Source organism: Rhinopithecus bieti, unplaced genomic scaffold, assembly GCF_001698545.2.
Source record: "Rhinopithecus bieti isolate Rb0 unplaced genomic scaffold, ASM169854v2 scaffold_32422, whole genome shotgun sequence".
Classification (NCBI taxonomy): domain Eukaryota; kingdom Metazoa; phylum Chordata; class Mammalia; order Primates; family Cercopithecidae; genus Rhinopithecus; species Rhinopithecus bieti.
The window spans coordinates 983,834-999,746 of NW_016814631.1; the positions used below are offsets into that span (position 1 = coordinate 983,834).

General features: G+C 37.8%; 1 protein-coding gene across 1 annotated transcript in view; it reads left to right on the forward strand.

Annotated features, from left to right (window-relative positions):
* FAT3 (FAT atypical cadherin 3) overlaps positions 1-15,913 on the forward strand; it is a 725,482-nt gene that overhangs the window by 316,315 nt on the left and 393,254 nt on the right. The window contains exon 3 of the mRNA XM_017851631.1: positions 9,913-10,227. Coding sequence (XP_017707120.1) covers positions 9,913-10,227 — 315 coding nt within the window. The remainder of the gene's footprint in view (positions 1-9,912; positions 10,228-15,913) is intronic.

Here is a 15,913-nt window from a genome sequence, read left to right on the forward strand (position 1 = left end):
ATAAATAAAAACAGACTCTCTTTGAAGAGAGTCAGTAATGCTTTTTAAAATTTTTATATTCTACAAAGATATACCAAGATGTGCCAAAAAGTATCTTTTTATGATTTCTACATTCAGTATGGAAAACATGAGTGAGAAAGTAAAATATTAATTAAATAATGTTTGCTCAATTAATGACACTTCTCTATCAGAGGGGAATAATGTCTTTGTATATGATACTGTATCTGGGTTTGGTATAAATATTGATTAAATAGACAATATGGTTTTTGTTAACAACTGGTCTTGAGTCTGACAAACTAAAGTTTGAGAAGATAATTTTATATTTAATGGATGAGTGATCACTGGCAAGTTGCTTAACCTGTATCTGTTTCTTTATTTGTCAAATGGGGATAAATACAGTAACTACCTCATGAGTGCTCGCAGTAATAAATATTTGTTGAATGAATGAGGGATTTTAAAGAATTAATGAGGACTGAATTTATTGTACCTGTCAAAATACCAGGTGCACAGTAATTAAATAGTGATGTGTATGGAAGTCATGATAGTGATGATAGTGGTTGTAATACTCTCTCTGTTTGGAGATGATACAATCATCTATGTAGAAAACTATGGAATTTATTTTAAAAAATGGTGAGAAGACTAAACCAGGAAGAAGTGGAATCCCTGAATAGACAAATAACAAGTTCTGAAATTGAGGCACTAATTAATAGCCTACCAACCAAAAAAACCCAGGACCAGACAGATTCACAGTCGAATTCTACCAGAGGTACAAAGAGAAGCTGGCACCATTCCTTCTGAAACTATTCCAAACAATAGAAAAAGAGGGACTCCTCCCTAACTCATGTTATGAGGCCAGCATAATCCTGATACCAAAACCTGGCAGAGACACAACAAAAAGAGAAAATTTCAGGCCAATATCCCAGATAACATCAATGTGAAAATCCTCAATAAAATACTGGCAAACTGAATCCAGCAGCACATCAAAAAGTATATCCACCATGATCAAGTTGGCTTCATCCCCGGGATGCAAGGCTGGTTCAACATATGCAAATCAATAAACATAAGCCATCACATAAACAGAACCAATGACAAAAACCACATGGTTATCTCAATAGATGCAGAAAAGGCCTTCAATAAAATTAAACACCCCGTCATGCTAAAAACACTCAATAAACTAGGTATTGATGGAACATATCTCAAAATAATAAGAGCTATTTATGACAAACCCACAGCCAATATCACACTGAATGGGCAAAAGCTGGAAGCATTCCCTTTGAAAACCCACACAAGACAAGGATGCCCTCTCTCACCACTCCTATTCAACATAGTATTGGAAGTTCTGGCCAGAGCAATCAGACAAAAGAAAGAATTAAAGGATATTCAAATAGGAAGAGAGGAAGTCAAATTATCTCTATTTGCACACGACATGACTGTATATTTAGAAAACCCTGTGGTCTCAGCCCCAAATCTCCATAAGCTGATAAGCAACTTCAACAAAGTCTCAGGATACAAAGCCAATGTGCAAAAATCAGAAGCATTCTTATACACCAACAATAGACAGACAGCCAAATCATGAGTGAACTTTTCATTCACAATTGCTACAAAGAGAATAAAATACCTAGGAATCCAACTTATAAGGGATGTGAAGGCCTTCTTAAAGGAGAACTACACACCACTGCTCAAGGAAATAAGAGAGGATACAAACAAATGGAAAAACATTCCATGCTCATGGATAGGAAGAATAAATATCATGAAAATGGCCATACTGTCCAAAGAAATGTATAGTTTCAATGGTATCCCCATCAAGCTACCATTGACTTTCTTCACAGAATTGGAAAAAACTACTTTAAATTTCATATGGAACCAAAAAAGAGCCCGTATAGCCAAGACAACCCTAAGCAAAATGAACAAAACTGGAGGCATCATGTACCTGACTTCAAACTATACTAGAAGGCTACAGTAACCAAAACAGCATGGTATTGGTACCAAAACAGATATATAGACTAAAGTGACACAACGGAGGCCTCAGAAATAACACTACACATCTACAACCATCTGATCTTTCATAAACCTGACAAAAACAAGTCATAGATTCCCTATGTAATAAATGATGTTGGGAAAAGTGGCTAACCATATGCAGAAAACTGAAACTGAACCCCTTCCTTACATCTTGTACAAAAATTAACTCAAGATGGATTAAAGATTTAAATGTAAGACCGAAAACCATAAAAACCCTAGAAAAGAACCTAGGCAATACCATTCAGGACATAGGCTTGGGCAAAGACTTCATGACTAAAACACCAAAACAATGGCAACAAAAGCCAAAATTGACAAATGGGATCTACTTAAACTAAAGAGCTTCTGCACAGCAAAAGAAACTGTCGTCAGAGTGAACAGGCAACATGCAGAACAAGAGACACTTTTGCCATCTATCCATCTGACAAAGAGCTAATATCCAGAATCTACAAGGAACTTAAACAAATTTACAAGAAAACAAACAAACAACCCCATCAAAAGTGGGTGAAGGATATGAACAGACACTTCTCAAAAGAAGACATTTTACAGCCAACAAACATATGAAAACAAGCTCATCATCACTGGTCATTAAAGAAATGCAAATTGAAACCACAGTGAGATACCATCTCACACCAGTTAGAATGGCAATCATTAAAAAGTCAGGAAATAACAGATGCTGGAGAGGATATGGAGAAANGATGGATTAAAGATTTAAATGTAAGACCGAAAACCATAAAAACCCTAGAAAAGAACCTAGGCAATACCATTCAGGACATAGGCTTGGGCAAAGACTTCATGACTAAAACACCAAAAACAATGGCAACAAAAGCCAAAATTGACAAATGGGATCTACTTAAACTAAAGAGCTTCTGCACAGCAAAAGAAACTGTCGTCAGAGTGAACAGGCAACATGCAGAACAAGAGACACTTTTGCCATCTATCCATCTGACAAAGAGCTAATATCCAGAATCTACAAGGAACTTAAACAAATTTACAAGAAAACAAACAAACAACCCCATCAAAAGTGGGTGAAGGATATGAACAGACACTTCTCAAAAGAAGACATTTTACAGCCAACAAACATATGAAAACAAGCTCATCATCACTGGTCATTAAAGAAATGCAAATTGAAACCACAGTGAGATACCATCTCACACCAGTTAGAATGGCAATCATTAAAAAGTCAGGAAATAACAGATGCTGGAGAGGATATGGAGAAATAGGAATACTTTTACACTGTTAGTGGGAGTGTACATTAGTTCAACCATTACAGAAGACAGTGTGGCGATTCCTCAAGGATCTAGATCCAGTGAGCCAAATAATGCTAGAAATATTACTAAGAAATTTACTAGAAATACCATTTTACCCAGCAATCCCATTACTGTGTATACACTCAAAGGATTATAAATCATTCTACTATAAAGACACATGCACACATATATTTATTGCAGCACTATTCACAATAGCAAAGATTTGCAGCCAACACAAATTGATTTGCCCATCAATGATAGACTGCATAAAGAAAATGTGACACATATACACCATGGAATACTATGCAGTCATTAAAAAGGATGAGTTCCTGTCCTTTGCAGGGACATGGATAAAGCTGGAAACCATCATTCTCTGCAAACTAACACAGGAACAGAAAACCAAACACTACATGTTTTCACTCATAAGTGGGAATTAAACAATGAGAACACATGGACACAGGGAGGGGAACATTACACACTGAGGCCTGTCAAGGGGTGGGGAGCTAGGGGAGGGATAGCATTAGGAGAAATACTTAATGTAGATGACAGGTTGATGGGTGCAGCAAACCACCATGGCACATGTATACCTATGTAACAAACCTACACGATTTGCACATGTACCCCAGAACTTAAAGTACAACAATTTAAAAAAAATGATTAGAACTAATAAGTGAGTTTAACAATGTTGTAGGACACAAGATTAACATACAAAAATCAACTGTAACTTATATACTAAAACTAAACAATTGACATTAAAATAAAAATAATGCATTTTATAATATATCAAAAACATGAAATGTTTAGGGATAAATTTGACAAAAGATGTGTAAACTCTGTATACCAAAACTATAAAGCATTCCTTAGAGAAATGAAAGAAGACAAATACATAAAGATAAATACCATTTTTATGGATCAGTGGACTCAAAGCTGTCAAGATGCCAGTTCTTACCAAATTGATTTTTAGGGTAAATCTAATCCCAATCAAAATCCTAGTGTGTTTCCTATGTGTCTTATGGATTTTAAAGATGATTCTATAATTTATATAGAAATGCAAATCACCTGGATTAGCCCAAACAATTGTGAAAAAGAGCAAAGTTGGAAGACTTACATTTCCTGATTTCAAGACTTATAAAGCTACATTAATCAAGACAATGTGGTATTGGCATAATGGTAGACAAACAGATTAATGGGACATAATGGAGAGTCCAGAAATAGACCCATACATGTAGCAATAGATTTTTGACACAGATGCAAAGGCAGTTCAGTGGAAAAAGAAGAATCTTTTCAACACATGGGACTGGAACTATGAACATCTGCATACCAAAAAATCAACTTAGATCTATATCTTTCACCATAAAGAAAACTCAAAATGAATCATAGATATAAATACAACATCTAAGACTATTAGACCAGAAGAAAACATAGGACAAAATTTTGGTGACTTTCGATTAGGCAAGGATTTCTAAGATACAATAACAAAACATGACTTATAAAAGAAAAATTGATAAATTGGATATGAAAATATAAGATTTTTACCTTCCAGCATTACTATTATAAGAGTGAAAAGATAAGCCACAGTCTGGGGGGGAAAGTTAGTAAATCACTTATCTGATAAAGACTCATCCAGAATATGTAAAGAACTCTTGAAACTCAAGAAAACAAACAACCCAAATTTAAAAATAGGCAAAACGTTTGAACACTTAACCTACGATAACTTCTTTATCTTAGAGAAAATATTCAGGTGAAAAATAAGCACTTTTAAAGATGCTTAACATCATAAGGAAGATGCAAATGAAAACTTCAATGAGATACCATTATATGCCCATTAGAATTTCTACATTTGAGACACTGACCATACCAAGTCAGCCACAGGTGGGGATGTGGAACAACTGGAACCCTCCACATTCACTGCCAGTGGGAATGTGAAACGGTACAAATATATACCTATCCTGTGATATAGTCATTCTATCCCTAAGTTATTACTCAAGAGTAATGGAAGTATTCTTCCATATAAAACTTTGAGATGCATGTTCTTAGCAGCTTTATTTGTAATGGTTAAAAACTGAAAGCCACTCAAATATTCACCATTAGGTCAATGGGTAAAAAAATAGTGGTATACCCACACAATGGAATATTACTAAGAAATGAAAAGGAATTAACTATTGTTATACACAAAATAACATGGATCAATCTCAAAATAATTATTGTGAGTGAAAGAAAATAGAAAAACAGTACATACTATATTATTTAAGTTATATAAAATTCTAGAAAATGCAAAGTTATTTATAATGACAGAAAGGTAATCTGTGGTTACCTGGGGGTAGAAAGAGTTGGGAGCAAGGGATTGAAAATGAGAAAGAGGCTACTTTGGAGGACCATGGATATGTTTGTGGTTTTGATTGTGGTGACAGTTTCATGAAAATCAAAACTTATCAGTTGTTTGCTTTAGACATGGACAGGTTATTGTATTCCAAATACCTCAATTTAAAAAAAAAAAAAAAGCAATAAAGAATGCATTGTGGTTGTCATAATGTTAATGGCCCTCAAGACGTGATTTTGGCATTCCTTGGTCAATCTTAAAAGTGAGTTTTTGATTGATAAAAGAGGTAATGTGGATTTACATTCTTAGTTGTGACTATGTTGACCATCATTAGCTATAAGAGGATAGGTGTGAAGAAATGCTATTAGTGGACATCGGTGGTGTTAATATGATTAATACTGAGTCTTGGATGAAACTCAGTAATTAACACATTTCAGACTCAGTCCTTTTACAATTTGTCCTCAAATTTTTGGATCATAAAACTGACATCTGAACATTGTGTTCCAAGATACTCATTCACACTTCTAGTTACTTGGTAAATATAGCCATAGACATCTTTTATTTTAACAAGAGAGAAATCTAATTTTTAAGGAAAATGTCTGATCCTTCATTAAGAGTAAAATAAGGTGAAATCCCACCCTTGTATATTAATTTGTATTAGTGAATGCATTTCATCTAAGGACTTCTCAAAACCCTTTTATGTCCAAAGGCTGTGATATACCATCTTCCTTTTTGACCAGTGGAAGAAAATAAATAATTTAGTGACTTCCAGGAATGGCAAACCAATTTTGTGACTGCAAATCTCTATATGTATATGCTTTGGAGTGTGTGTGTGCACGTGCACACACACACATGTGGAAATGTAGGCATGGGAGTTAGTCAGGCAAGGGGACAAATAAAACTGAAAAACTTCCTTGATTTTATTGCTTATTGAATTATGTTCTCTTTTAGTGACCTTACTTTGATGTTCCCCAAGAAGGCTAGATACTTTCCCCCAAAAAATTATGTAATGGGCAAATCACAAAGACTGCGAGAATGGCACATGACCAGAGAAGAAAAAACATCTTGCATGACAATCCATCCCTAACTTCTTACCTTTCAAGATCATCCCCTGCTTTAGGGTTTGATTACCATTAAGAACACGTATAGAATTGCTTTTGGTTCACATAGATTTAACATGTACTGAGCATCTACTCTGCCACATGCATTTTGCCAAACTCTTGGTGTACATTTAATGATTACCACAACACTGAGAGATGGGTGTGAAAACTAGATTTGCTTGGGTTGAACATCTTCTCTATGGTCAATTGGGTAGAAAGTAAAGGATTCCAGATATGAAACTGGGTTATTCAAGGCAGACAGCCTAGGGTTCTTCTACATTTAGCTGTGGAGCCTTGGGCAAGTTACCAACATCGTGTCCTTATCTTTAAGAGATAACTATAAAGTTTATATTATAGGGAAATTGAATTACAAGTCTCACAACACATTATGGATCCTCAGTAAATGCTGTTTCCCCTGCTTCCCATCCCCTTCTGATTCTAGAGTCTTTGCTCTTCCTAGTATATTGGTCTAAACCAGATGATCCCTTCTGGCTGTTGGCTATGCATTTATCCCCTCAGTACAGATCTGCTTAATAAAGATCTGCATTCTCCAAAGGACTGGGAGTCTTTTGAGGACAGAGACCCTCTCATTATCTCCGTTCCTCCAATGGCAGCACAAGGTCCAATGAATGCCTGTAAATTGAATGGACAGGTCTCATGGCAGTGAAGAGGTGCCTCGTGGAGCCTGCAGAACATCATTTTTTTTTTTGTGACCTGTATCCCTCACTGCAGCTCACACCTTTCTACTCTTAGTTTCCATCCCAGAGACTGCTTAGTTCCCTGTCACATATCTTTTCTCTGACTTGCAGAGCTCCAGTTTACCTGAGTGGCAGCTCATGGCACTGTCTGCTATGATAGTTCCACAAAGCTGTCCATGGTGTCTATAATGTGCTGGTGTCCTGTACTGACAGATGTGCTCACACCTGGCCAGGTATCCAACCCTCAGAGCCCTCCTTGTCTGTTCCTTAATGTCATGTTGACAATTGACTCTGTCTGAGAGACCAAAATAGATAGATGGTCCTTTATCAACTAAGATGAACCCTAAGGTTAGAAAACAGTAACATCTGGGTTGACGGTTCAGGGCCCAGCTGGCATGGCAGATTTCTAAATTCCTACAGGAAAAACCACACTCCTACTAGACTCTCTAACAATAAGAGCTACCAGGCAAATTGTCCTAACTTTGATTTACAACCCAGACCACTAAAACTCTGGTTAAACGAGGATTTGTCTCACAAACATTGCTTTCTGATAAGCTACTGCAGACTTAAGCCAGTATCAGCTGGCTTATGAAGCCTGCACACAAATTGTCTTTGTGTCCTATCGTTCATCTTTTGATGTAAAGAGCCAAATTCCACCTCATTTTAATGCTAAAATCCTGCACCAAAGTGAACGTAGAATGTATATTGCAAGTATGTTTGCCCACTGCGAATACGCTCCGCTCTTCTCATAAATATTTATGATGTTTCTCCCAAATCTGCTGAATATGTATGACTGCACTGTGTACTATGGGCCCTGTGAGGAATAAAACCAACCTGGCCTTCCCCTCTTGGAAAAGAGAGCACCTTCAGCACACACTGGACAATATCTCTTCCCAGTTTGCAAACCGATATTGGCTGCCAATAAAGTTCTCCTTTTCACTGTATAGTCATCCTGGTGGTCTTATAGATGGCAGTGTCAACCCAGTTTATAATGCTATCTTTATTCATTCAATCAGTGAGCCCACATCACTGTGTTTATAATAGTCTTTTGTTGTTGTTGTTGTGGTTGCTTTTACTTCTCCTCATTTTCTTCCTATTCTGTTATCTAGTACCTATTCCTCTAATGACAGATTGGCATTTCTCTTCTAACTACCAGATATCAGCCATATTCTACAGGACCCAATTGTTTTACATATTTCCACTGAGAATATTTAAGATTAACTTTTGTCCCACGGCCTACCACTTTGCAGAGTTCTTTGGTGAATTAACGTTGCAGCTGAAATTTCAACATCAATCAGGTTATCACCCTTTAAATATTTTATCTGTCTTGAGTTTGAGGAAACTTTGAGTATTCCAGCATAACTGTTTCTGGACAGATGCCCTCCTCCCTCCCGGTTGCTGTACTTGGCAGTTTGCTTATGCAGGGTCTATAGGCTAAGTTATATGCCTTATTTAGACAAAAGTTTAACAGGAATACAGAGGGTAGGGAATTTAGGGCAGAGCTGGAGAACTGTTTCTTGACTCCTTTCACAGTGTCTTTTATAGTATAAGGATTTACATGAATTTCACGCTTTCTATGAGCCTCCTGACTACTTTTACAGCTTTTATACAGTGAGGCCAGAGTTTTCCCATCACGATGGGCTCATGATCCTTTCCCTGTGGTAAGTTTCTGTAGCCTAGTGATTGGGTAAGTGTTGTAAAAATAGACAAGAACACTGTGTTTTCTCTGGCTTTTTAGGCAGACATCTGATTTCCTTGTTGGCATTTGTTTCAACCATGAAATGGGAAAGATTGGGCATTTTGTGCTCCTAATTTAAAATGATTGTCCATGAGCATCTCTCAAAGTGGCTCAGAGTTTATTAGGGCCCTCTGTAGAGTTCTTAAGGGGGATGGAACTCGTTTGGAACATGTGTTGATATGACTTCTTCTCTGATTATGTTGGAATGGCTGTGACATTTGATTTTCAGGGAAAGAGTATGAAGGAGGGTTATATCTTTGCAGGCAAAATATTTTCTACTCTAACAGGCAAAAAAAGAATATTTGAAAGGTTTTTCTTCTTTCTGTAAATGAATATATAAAATAATTCACCCTAGGAGAGCTTTTTATTGCATAAGAAGTCAATTCAATATCAGGTCAAATGGAGATATTGACCTGATACTACACTGATTTGCCATGAAACATGGGAAGTGCTTTGACCCCTGGCCCAACCTCTTCTCATTCCCCTATATCATCTCTTCTGTGTGTGTACATCTGTGCGCATGTTTGTTTGAGAGATATCTATCTCCAAAATCCAAATAAAGTATTTGTGAATGTAATTAATACTCTATAAACAGTAGAAGAACTATTTAATATGGTCCTGCTGAAAATCATTTTCTTATGTAAAGAATATCTTAATTTAACCTTATGTTATGGATTTGGGTGTTTTTCATATACCAAGATTATTTAGTGCAGTCCTTTGGAATTCGAGATTATTTATTTAATGTCTTACCTTTTGCTGTGACAGTCACACTTTATCTTTTTTCTCTTAGGGGTCATCACTGCCGCAGACATTCTTGATCGGGAGACAACGGGATCATACTGGCTAACAGTGTATGCCACAGACAGGGGCGTTGTTCCACTCTACTCCACCATTGAGGTCTACATTGAAGTTGAAGATGTGAATGACAATGCCCCGCTGACTTCCGAACCTATATATTATCCTGTTGTCATGGAAAACTCTCCAAAAGACATATCTGTCATTCAGATCCAGGCTGAAGATCCTGACTCCAGTTCCAATGAGAAACTGACATACAGGATTACAAGTGGAAATCCTCAGAATTTTTTTGCCATCAATATCAAAACAGGTAAGGGAATGCTTATATGACTTCTTTTTAGTTTGTAGTCCAGCTTTTAAATTCATCAGCCTGACCCTTGCTGTGCTCATTTACTTTATTTTCTAAAGAATAACCTCTTCCTTTCTGAGAATAGTTTCTGTAAAGGTGAGTGCCACTTCTGTCTCTTTGGTATGTTTTAATTTCACTTGACATTGAGCGGGAGTTAGCTAATCAAAATCAGGTTTTCACAGAAGGCCTTAGATTTGCTTTACTCATAATAATAAAATGTGGTTCCCAGTCCACTCAGAGAGCCAGCTGCTTCCTTCTCTTTCTTGAAAAAGAGTAACCTGGCCTCTGCTGGATTCTATGGGCAAGCTGGCTTTGTGATGCCCCTACCTCTAGACACTTCTCCCTTGCTGATCTCCTTAAAGCCTTCACCTTAAATTCCAGATGTTTTTGCAATTCCTGTACTACCCATCAAGGAAGCATCCATATTTAAAAGAATTTCCAGTGTCTCAATTTTTACATAAAATATATATAATTTCACTTTTCTAGTCTTTTGCTCAAAACGTTTTTAGAGATTGTAATGAAAACTTAATTGGTTGAGTAAGGATAAGAAAGGCCTAAGGATCAGTCGCAGGTGTGCATTTGGCTGAATGCATTCTGAGACAGGTATGTACATTGGAAAATTTCTTTGCAGATCTGAGAGGTTCATTGCTTTCTTGTGATTTGCCTCCTTTAGGTCTGAACAAAGGAGTAAAATAGTAAGAGTTGTGATGGATGGGGTTTTAATTCATTGAAATTTAGAATAATTTAAATTAATTTCACCCTGCGCAAGTGAGTTGATACTGGTCAAAAAGTTAGGCTCAGTTGAGATTTGTTGGTGTGGACAAACTCAGCTCTCCTAATGAACTACTAATCTAGTTGATGGTTGTTTCTCCTGCCTATGTTTGTTAAACAGAAACATGTAGCTGACCTCAAGTATTTTATAAGTGTCAGATTCCCATTAATATAATGAAAGAGAATGTCAGGGTTTAAGAAAAAAAGTATTGATTTTCTCTAATTATGAGTGGATCAATCATTTTGTTAAGCAGACTTTTGCATTCTAAGAGTGTTGAATCGGGATTTGACTTGTATTTTACTATAAGACAAAGAGAGTACTAACTATCAGTATCTGTTGAGGACTGCTTGTACTTGCAGGAGAGGACTCAGATTTGGAGCCTTGGCCCAACCTTTCAGAGCCCCATTAAGTGGATAAAATTCTCCATGCATCTGGGGAACAGGCCTCCTACTTTCCTGGGAAGCCCTTCTGATTTACTTTTTGGTATGGCAAAGAGCTCCTTAGAACATAGCCACAGCGAAATGAATTCAATCACTTTGCAAATTTAAGAGTGAGGGTTGGGGTGGACAGAGAGAGAGAACAAAAGCAAAAAACAATGTCACAGTAAAGAAGTTGAGGCCACAGATATCTTCACATTTCATAACCCAGTGGAGTCTGAAATACCCCAGTCAGATTCTGCTTCTTCCATCTTGATCCCATTGCTACTTGAGTCATTAATAGTGTGCCCAGCACTTTTTTTTTTTTTAAAGAAACTGCAAAAGGGAAGTTTTCACTGTTCTCTTCCTTTACTTAGGACTGAATAGAAAAAATAACTGTGGCTCACGCCTGTAATCCCAGCACTTTGGGAGGCTGAGGTGGGCGGATCACGAGGTCAGGAGATCAAGACCATCCTTGCTACCACGGTGAAACCCTGTCTCTACTAAAAATACAAAAAACTAGCCGGGCGAGGTAGCGGGCGCCTGTAGTCCCAGCTACTCGGGAGGCTGAGGCAGGAAAATGGCATAAACCCGGGAGACGGAGCTTGCAGTGAGCAGAGATCGCGCCACTGCACTCCAGCCTGGGTGACAGAGCAAGACTCTGTCTCAAAAAAAAAGAAAGAAAGAAAAAAGAAAAAATAACTGTCACAGGGAAGAGGGAAGAATTTGGGTTGGATGTGAAGTTCAGAGAAGAACATGTGCATTCAAAGTTTGAACGTAATTTTTCAGAAAGCCCTATTTTATCACCGTTCAGCCTACGTTGCTAAAAGATCCTTAAGCGTGTTCATAATTTCTCTCTTCTTGCCATAGATTTTAAAACTCGTTTTGCCAGGAGTGACATTTTTGTCTAACTTATCTAATTGTCTAAAGAAATATATAGCATACCTTGTAGTTTCCAGACATGTGATAAGAAACTACTGCTCTTTTTATCCATTTATTCAATCACTAACCATTTATTGTACCTATTATTTTTCAAGTAAGATCTAATAAAGAGGGTTTATAAACTTAAGATACGGTCCGAGCCTTTAGGGACCCAAACTTATGTGAACTTAACAAATACTTATGATATAGCAAAACAGTGCAATAAATGATTCCAGTAGGGGAGCTTCACTAAATATAGGGTTGGTGGGAGTGATGGTCAGGGAGGACTTCATGGAGGAAGTCACATTTGGGGTTAGAAGTCTTGAGTTTCAAATGCTTGCTCTATGCTTTCTAACTAGGCAACACCATAGAACACAGGGGGTGGGGAAACAGACTGTATTGGACAGTTTTTACCAGCTTCATGAACTTACCAGCTTCATGACCTTGGGCAAATTATTGAACCTCTCTTAAATGTAGTTTTAGTGAGTAAAATAGTTGCAAGGAATATAGGATTCCTCACCGAAATCCTTTGCACAGTGCTTGGTATCCCACAACAAAAGCTGATACCCCATTCTAACTACTTTACTGTAGTTACATTCATTTAATCTGTTCGGACCTCACTTGCTTATCTGGAAAATGCGAATGACCTTGTTTACTCTGCAAGGGTTGCTCATGAAGTCTGAATATCATCGTGATGTGTTTGAAGGCTGTTGGTAAACTACAAAGCTCTGTAAGAGTTATGTTATGCCTATTTCTAATGAGATTCACAGAATTCCAGGCCTGGTGAAATTCTTGTTAATGGTGTTGCTCTAAGTATCATGCTGCCTGGGAGGCAGCCTTCAGACAGCTCAAGGAACTCTCTAATAGAAGCCTTAATTTTTGGCATTTCTTCCTGACTGTCTGAAGTCATTTGTCTGAAATAGTTACATCAATATAACATTTTTCAGTAACGAAGCTGGACATGTAGCTAACCAGTGTGTAGATAGATAGATTAGATAGATAGATAGATAGATAGATAGATAGATAGATAGATAGATAGATAGATAAATAGATAGATAGATACATACATACATACATACATAGAGGCATACTAACCAGTATATTTAGGAAAGGTTTATGATTTAGATTTTTTCTCAAATGGATGTTGACTCTCGTAAATGGATGTTGACTCTAGTAAACTAAGCTTTCATTTCCTCCTCTGCCGAAGAGTTGGAATTTTTAGAATTTGGTTTTGTTTTGGCAATGTGCTATAGAATAAAGACTAAAATGATTAAGACCAATGCAAATAATGTCAATACTTATGATCTACAGCTTGTAGCAAGTAACAGATATTCCCAACCCCCAAATGGAGAGAGATTTCCTTATTGAACATCTGTTCTCTACACAAATAACTGGGTTTTTTTCTACCACATCTAGAATCACATAGAATCAGTAGTTTGTGGACTTTTTTTTTTTTTTTTTTTTTTTTTGAGACGGAGTCTTGCTCTGTCACCCAGGCTGAAGTGCAGTGGCTGGATCTCAGCTCACTGCAAGCTCCGCCTCCCGGGTTTATGCCATTCTCCTGCCTCAGCCTCCCGAGTAGCTGGGACTACAGGCGCCCACCACCTCGCCCGGCTAGTTTTTTGTATTTTTTAGTAGAGACGGGGTTTCACCGGGTTAGCCAGGATGGTCTCAATCTCCTGACCTTGTGATCCGCCCGTCTCGGCCTCCCAGTTTGTGGACTTTCTTTAGTAATTCCTGTGGCTTAAGGAAAACAAAAGCTGTAATGCTGTGTGGTATTTTCTGGCCGGTAGAGAGAACTCTTGCTTAATTCCAGGTCAAGCAGTTAAATTCAATCAAATGCAGCCTACCTCCGTGTCTGAGGTGGAGATACCAGCCGGCTGGTGTTCACTTGCCTTTTTGGGTGAGCAGGAATGTTGCTTCCTTCCAGTTCTTTTGAGGGAGTCCAGGCTGGCCCTCATTGGTCATCCAGGCTGAATTGGGGAACAGGGGTGGAAATTTCTGCTAGGGCTTTGGAAGGTTTATTTTAGTCATGGCTACACCATGGAAACCACTTAGTACAGGGCTGAGATGCCAGTGTTTAGTAGAGAACTCAGTAAATGTTAACTGTTGTGATCATAATCATCATCCCGTATTTCCCACTAGAAAAAAGTCTGTGTAAGCCACAAGCACACTGCTTCTGGACCCCACTGTCCTGAGGAAGGCGTTTCTGAAATGCAGCCACATCTTACCTTAGCAATTGCTAGGTAGCACTGAAATCTGCAACTCAGTTTTATAAAGTGCATGTTGTACCGCTGTTGATCTAGACCACCGGTGTCAGCAGTGTGGGAGACATAACAGAAATACATTGGAAGATACTTTCTGCACTCAGGGAATTTAGTCTCATAGGAAAAAGAGAACCATCATACGTATGATATAAGGCAACCATTTAAGGCAATGTATTTAAAAACAAAAACAAAAGCAAAAAAAAAAAAACCGTTGAACTCTGTGGACTATAAGCTATGAAGAGTGTAACATGTCAGAGCAGAGCTGGGTAACGGGGGCACTTTGCAGACCTGAAGGGGGCCTGAAGAATGGACTGACCTGCAGAGAGGGAGGCCAGACAACTATACAGGGAATATAAACAAGTGAAGCTTACCGGATAGCTTGAGAGGCATGATATTATGAGAAAGCGAATTTTAAGAATCATAAATGTCAGGAATGTGGTAAGATATTAGGAGTAACAAATACGCACATCTCTTTTCTTTTGTTTCTGAGTTTGATAACAGTTAAATTTTAAAGGGTCTTGTTGTTTTGTGTGTGTGTGTGTGTGTGTTGTTTTGTTTTTTGTTTTTTCCAATCTTCCTTCTGAGAGGCCTACTTCTCAAAGGAATTATTTTAAAGGGGAAAGCACATTTATAAAAGAGACCCCTTTATTCTTTCTTTTGTGTCTGTAAAACATAGATCCAGGATTAGCATATGCTGCATTGACAGTCTGCCTGTGAAAGTGATCGTTGCTTATTCCAGATCTTTTGATGGTTCACTGTCCAGGGCAAGAAATTTCTAAGTTTCTTTCTGCAGTTGCTCTGTCTCCCTTTGACCCATGCTCCGTTCGCTGGCATCTCCACTTGTATTTGAGTAGAGGTGAAGTTCAGCTTTCTTTTGCTTTCTGTGAGCATCTTGAAATAAAACTGAGTAAAGCATAGTTTATGTGTAGGTAGACTAGCTACCCCCACTTTAGGTGACTTAGGAGGAAGAAACCCTCTTCAAAAGTGTGTGTGCTATAAGAATACCTCAAATTCTACCTTTAACTATTGATTACTCCCAGGATAGATATGTCCTTTCTCTGTTAAAATTGGAGGAGATTGCTTATTAAAATATTGGATGTCTTTAGTTTTTTAACCAGCTGCATGTAACAGCAGCTTGCCTTTTGGTGTATGGTATACAACATAGTGGATAAGAGAGGGGGTAACAGGGAGAGAAATCCAGACCGCACTTCAACCTGAAAATTATCACCTGGTGAGCTTGCTAGACTATAGAGTCTTAGGCTAGAGCTTGA